Source organism: Vitis riparia, chromosome 9 (assembly GCF_004353265.1).
Source record: "Vitis riparia cultivar Riparia Gloire de Montpellier isolate 1030 chromosome 9, EGFV_Vit.rip_1.0, whole genome shotgun sequence".
NCBI classification, from domain to species: Eukaryota; Viridiplantae; Streptophyta; class Magnoliopsida; order Vitales; family Vitaceae; genus Vitis; species Vitis riparia.
Genome location: NC_048439.1, coordinates 9,988,765 through 9,994,167, shown reverse-complemented (window position 1 = coordinate 9,994,167; position 5,403 = coordinate 9,988,765). Strand labels below are relative to the sequence as shown.

At 36.5% G+C, this 5,403-nt stretch overlaps 1 protein-coding gene across 1 annotated transcript; it reads left to right on the top strand.

Annotated features, from left to right (window-relative positions):
• Positions 1 to 834: 834 nt before the first annotated feature.
• On the top strand, positions 835 to 2,493 carry LOC117921779 (putative UPF0481 protein At3g02645). Its single transcript, XM_034839740.1, has one exon. The coding sequence runs from the start codon at positions 835 to 837 to the stop codon at positions 2,491 to 2,493; it is 1,659 nt and encodes a 552-aa protein (XP_034695631.1).
• The last annotated feature ends 2,910 nt before the right edge of the window (positions 2,494 to 5,403 follow it).

Genomic DNA, 5,403 nt, shown 5'->3' with positions numbered 1-5,403 from the left:
ATTGCTTTTCACACTTCAAATATTCGTCAAATTTTGTCAACAAATTATTTGATGTTAAAATAAATTAAATTTACTTTTCCTTAATTTATAAATTATATCACCAAATTCTTTATTTATTTTTTTTATTTATTTTAAATTTAATTTTTATGTGGGGTTTAATCACTTTATAGTACAAAAATAAATAAACTGTAATTTATTTTTTCAAAATTTTCTTTATTTTTCTCTTTCATAAAAAAAATTTCCTAAACAAAATAATTACATTAAACAAATTTATAATTGGTTAATGTAATAAATGTAACAATGTGTGTTGCATGGGAACCGGTTGGGTGACTTGAAGAAATGGTTTTGTTTATTTTTTTTTTTAAATTTAGCATGCCATGTGTCTCTACCCTATTAACCCAAAAAAATGGGTATGATACTGAAAAGTGCTTTTCGGTCCCCTAGCATAACCCAATAAAAAAACAAAGTGATATCTTTAAAATTCATGTACCTAACTTGTACTCCACTCATGTACTTTCCACGGCCCTCAAAAACCTTCAATTTGGGGTTGCAGAATACATTTCTACGTCTCCTTTTTTTCACATTCATACCACATGCTGCCTAACTGCCCTTCTGAACTAAGTACTTCAAAGAGAAAAACAAAACATGTGGAAAACGCATTCTCATTAAAGTCCATCAATCATATCCCCTACCAAAGAGAAAATCGCTTCATTCACGGCACGTCTCATAATATATATAATAAAGCCTCATTTTCCTAACTCCGTCATACCTAATACACCACATTCAACTGCCAACTCCACCAAAAGGCAAAAACTTCCTTCTCTTCAATCCACCATGACCTCCAACTCTAACCCAAGCTTTGATGAGCTCAGGTGGGTGATTGAGATACGTAGGACTCTATATGAAGAGCTAGAAGAAGATAGTGAAGTCCCCGTGAACATCTACAATGTGCCCAAAACCCTAATGGCTGCTAAGCCGGATTGCTACGTTCCTCAAGAAGTTGCACTGGGGCCTTATCATCATTGGCAGCCGGAGCTCTATGAGATGGAGAGGTATAAGCTTGCAGCAGCGAAAAGAACTCAAAAGCATCTCCAAAGAGTGAAGTTTGAAAGCCTTGTTGATCAGTTGACCAAGCATGAGGCAAGGATTCGAGCTTGCTACCACAAGTTCTTGGAGTTCAATGGTGATACCTTAGCGTGGATGATGGCTATTGATGCCTCTTTCTTGCTTGAGTTCCTTCAAGTCTATTCCATCAAGGCGGGTTGGTTGCTGAACAGAGTTTCCTCCAGGATGTCACACCTAGTTGATTATGCCGGGACCAAATCAGCTCATAATGCGATTCTTAGAGACATGGTGATGGTTGAGAATCAAATTCCATTGTTTGTACTGAGGAAAGTGTTAGAATTTCAGTTCCCGACTTTAGATCAAGCTGATGATATGTTGCGTTCAATGTTAGCCGGGTTTGGTGAAGATCTTTGTCCGTTTCGGATGAAGGAGGACTTGACCCAGGTCCACGTTGAGGAGCAAGCCCACCTGCTGGACTTTCTGTACCATATCATCGTGCCAAGATCAAAAGAACCATCTGAAATAATTGAAGTAGAGAACGAAGATGAATCAAAGGAGGGCCAAGAAGGATCTTTTGGCGACTCCAGTTATGTGCAACAGCTATTTCAGATAATTTGGAATCTGCTCTCAACATCGAATCAAGGCCCAATAAGTCTTCTCAAGAGACTTTTATCTTCCGATCCAGTAAAAGTCATACTGAAATTGCCTTGGAAAATCATCTCCAATCTCCCCGGGTTTTCCGTCTTGAAACGACCTGTCGAATATATCTTCTTTTCCCAAAAAAAAGAAGAAAACAATCCCGAAAACGGGAACTCCAACTCCAACAGTAACATCATCAAACCTCCGCTGATAGAGGAAATTGCCATCCCTTCAGTGTCGGAGCTCTATAAATCCGGTGTCCGCTTCTTACCTGCTAATGGAAGCATCTCATCCATCACTTTCGATGCTAAGACGGCCACTCTTTACCTCCCTACTGTTAGTTTAGACGTAAACACAGAGGTCACTTTGAGAAACTTGGTTGCATATGAAGCATCAAATGCATCAGGGCCACTGGTTATGACTCGGTACACTGAACTAATGAATGGGATAATTGATACCGAGGAAGATGCCAAGATTCTGAGAGAAAGAGGTATTATTTTGAACCGATTGAAGAGTGATGAAGAGGTGGCCAACCTGTGGAATGGGATGAGCAAGTCCATAAGGTTGACAAAGGTGCCCTTCTTAGATAAGGTGATTGAAGATGTGAACAACTATCACACTGGCATATGGAAGATTAAGGCCGGAAAGTTTATGAAGCGTTACGTGATTGGTTCATGGCAGCTCCTAACGTTTGTCGCCACCGTTTTGATCTTCTTGTTAATGACATTGCAAGCATTTTGCTCTGTTTATAATTGTCCTCGAATGTTTCGTGTCACCACCGATCTGTAATGTTTTGGTGGTTATTTTTTTTTTAGCAAAACAACCATGATTTTAAATTTATTTTTTATATTCCCTATAAATTTTGAACAAAGGTATTTTAAATGGTTTTAGAGAATACTAAAACTAGTTGAAGTATTTTAATTTGTAATAAAAAAATTAGTATTCTACCTCGGTATTTTTTTTCTACTTTTCTATTTTTTATAAGCAAATATATGAGTCGGAGCTTGGTTACTAGTTTGTTACGATTATCCGAGCAATTCTATATATGATCTGCTCTCTCTCATTTTTTTCTTTTTTTCTTCCCCTTTTCATTTGAGGGCTCGAGGAAATCACTGGAATGCCAACAGTAGACAGGTTATTGGTACCTCAAATACTTCACTAATGAAAGATTCTGGTAGCCCCTTTTATCTGCATAATGGTGATAATCCAAGTCTGGTCTTGGTCTCACACAATTTGACTGGATCTAACTACAACACTTGGAGTCATGTCATGCTCATGGTGCTCATTGTGAAGAATAAGGTTGGATTCATTAATGGAAGCATCGATCGTCTAGCCTCTAATCTTCTCCTTGATGTTTTTGAACCCGTTGCAATAGCATGATAATTTCCTGGATTCTCAATGTTGTCTCTAAGGAAATAGCAGATAGTCTCTTATACATTGAAAATGCTTTTGACATCTGGATCGATCTTTGTGATCATTTTCACCAAAGCAATGGTCCTCAAAATTTTCAAATAAAAAAGCAACTTATTGCTCTTAATCAAGGATCTCTTGATGTTAATGGGTCTTTCACTAGATTGAAAATTCTTTGGGATGAGCTCAAAGAATATCAACCTGTACCTATTTGTCAATGTGGTGGAATGAAGTTATGGATGGATTTTCAGCAACAAGAATAGTTATGCAATTTCTCATGGGACTTAATGAATCTTATGCTCAAACTCATGCTCAAATCTTAATGGTGACCTCTTTGCCTTCTCTATCGAAGGTGTTTTCTCTGATCATTTAGGAAGAATGTCAACACACTATTAATTTTATGGTCTTAACTGAAATCCACTATTTTCTAGTGACCTCAAAACGTTTGCAACAACATCTTCTATGAGTTCAGCTTCCAATTCTTCTACAACAACCTTGGCCAACAATTACAAAGCCAAACCCAAGCGAGACAGACTTCTTTGTTCTCATTTTGGTATGCAGGGCCACACCATTGACAGGTGTTATAAGCTTCACGGATACCCACCTGGTTATTATAATCCAAAACCCAAGTCTACATTAACCAAAGCTCATGTGAATCAAGCACCTTCTACCATGAATGAAAGTTCAACTTCGTCTGAAACCTCTCTTAGTTAATTAACTCCCTCTCAATGTCAACAGCTCATTACACTCTTAAGCTCACAGTTACAGGGCAATTCTCACGTTTCTTCTAAATCGTACTAGCCTAGACCCTCGATTTGCAGCCTCAGTAGTATTGTCTCTTCTTCCTCTTTTACATCTTCTCATTCTTCTATTTCCTCCAAATCATGGGTTTTGGACACAGGAGCTACTCATCATGTATGTTACTCTTTGAGTTCATTTACTTTTCCATTCCAGCTACTAATTCATACATAAAATTGCCAAAATGGTCATTCAGTTCCTATTAAGTGCATAAGTTCAGTCCAACTGCTTGACAATTTGCTCATATCAGATGTGTTGTTTGTGCCTGATTTTCATTTCAATCTCATCTCCATTAATGCTCTTACTAAAAATCGTCAATTCTCAATCAATTTTCTCACTAACTCTTGTATTATTTAGGACCATACTCAAGGCATGGTGATTGGGATTGGTAGAAGATAAGCCAATCTCTACAATGTTTAATCCTCAAGCTCTAGTTTTAAGTTTGCATATGTTTTAGAAAAGTGTAATAAGATTTCACTGTCATAGAATGATCTCTGGTATTTTCATTTCGGTCATCCCTCATATGTTAAACTTTAAATTTTAAGAAATGAATTGAATGTTTCCAATTTGTCTATTAATCCTGATCATTGCTTTATATGTCATTTAGTAAAACAACGAAGATTACCTTTCATTTCTTTAAATAATTTGTTTGCAACACCTTTTCAACATATTCACTATGACATTTAAGACCCCTTTCATATCCCCACTGTTGAAGGCTACCAATATTTCTTAACAATAGTTTATGATTGTACTCGTTTTACATGGATTTATCTTTTGCATACAAAATCTGAAGTGATAACAGTCTTTCCCACCTTCTTTTCTTTAATTCAAAACCAAGTTGAGGTTTAAATAAAGTCCGTTTGATCTGATAATGAGCCTGAATTTCTGTCTCTGATTTTTTCTATAAAGAAGGCATCATGTCTTTTCATTCTTATGTGGATAAGCCACAACAAAACTTAGTAGTTAAACGAAAGTACCAACACATTTTGAATGTTCCCAGGGCTCTACACTTCCAATCACATTCATTTAGGTAATTAGGGAGATTGTGTACTCATTGTTGTGTATCTAATCAATAGAACACTATCTTCACTTTTAGCGAACGAAACACCTTTTGAATTACTATGGAACAAGAATCCTTTCTTCAATCATCTTCTAACATTTGGTTGTTTGTGCTATGCCTCCACTCTGCCTTATTATCACACAAAGTTTTCTCCTTGGTTTACATAAGCAATTTTCCTTAGATATCCTACTGGATTCAAAGGATATAAGTTGCTTGATTGGACCACTAACACCACATTCATTTCTAGAGATGTTTTTTTATGAAAGCATCTTCCCCTTTTAGGAAATGTGTCAAGATCCTTCTCTACCTTTTTTTTTTTTCTGATCGTGTTTTACCAATTTTCTCTTCCATTGAATCTAGTGTTTCTTCTACCGATGTGTCCTTTAATCTCTCTATAATTTCAATTCACCACCTGTCTTTACTTCTTGTTC

Coding starts and splice junctions, on each gene's coding strand:
- LOC117921779 (XM_034839740.1), top strand. CDS start 835: ATGACCTCCAACTCTAACCCAAGCTTTGATGAGCTCAGGTGGGTGATT.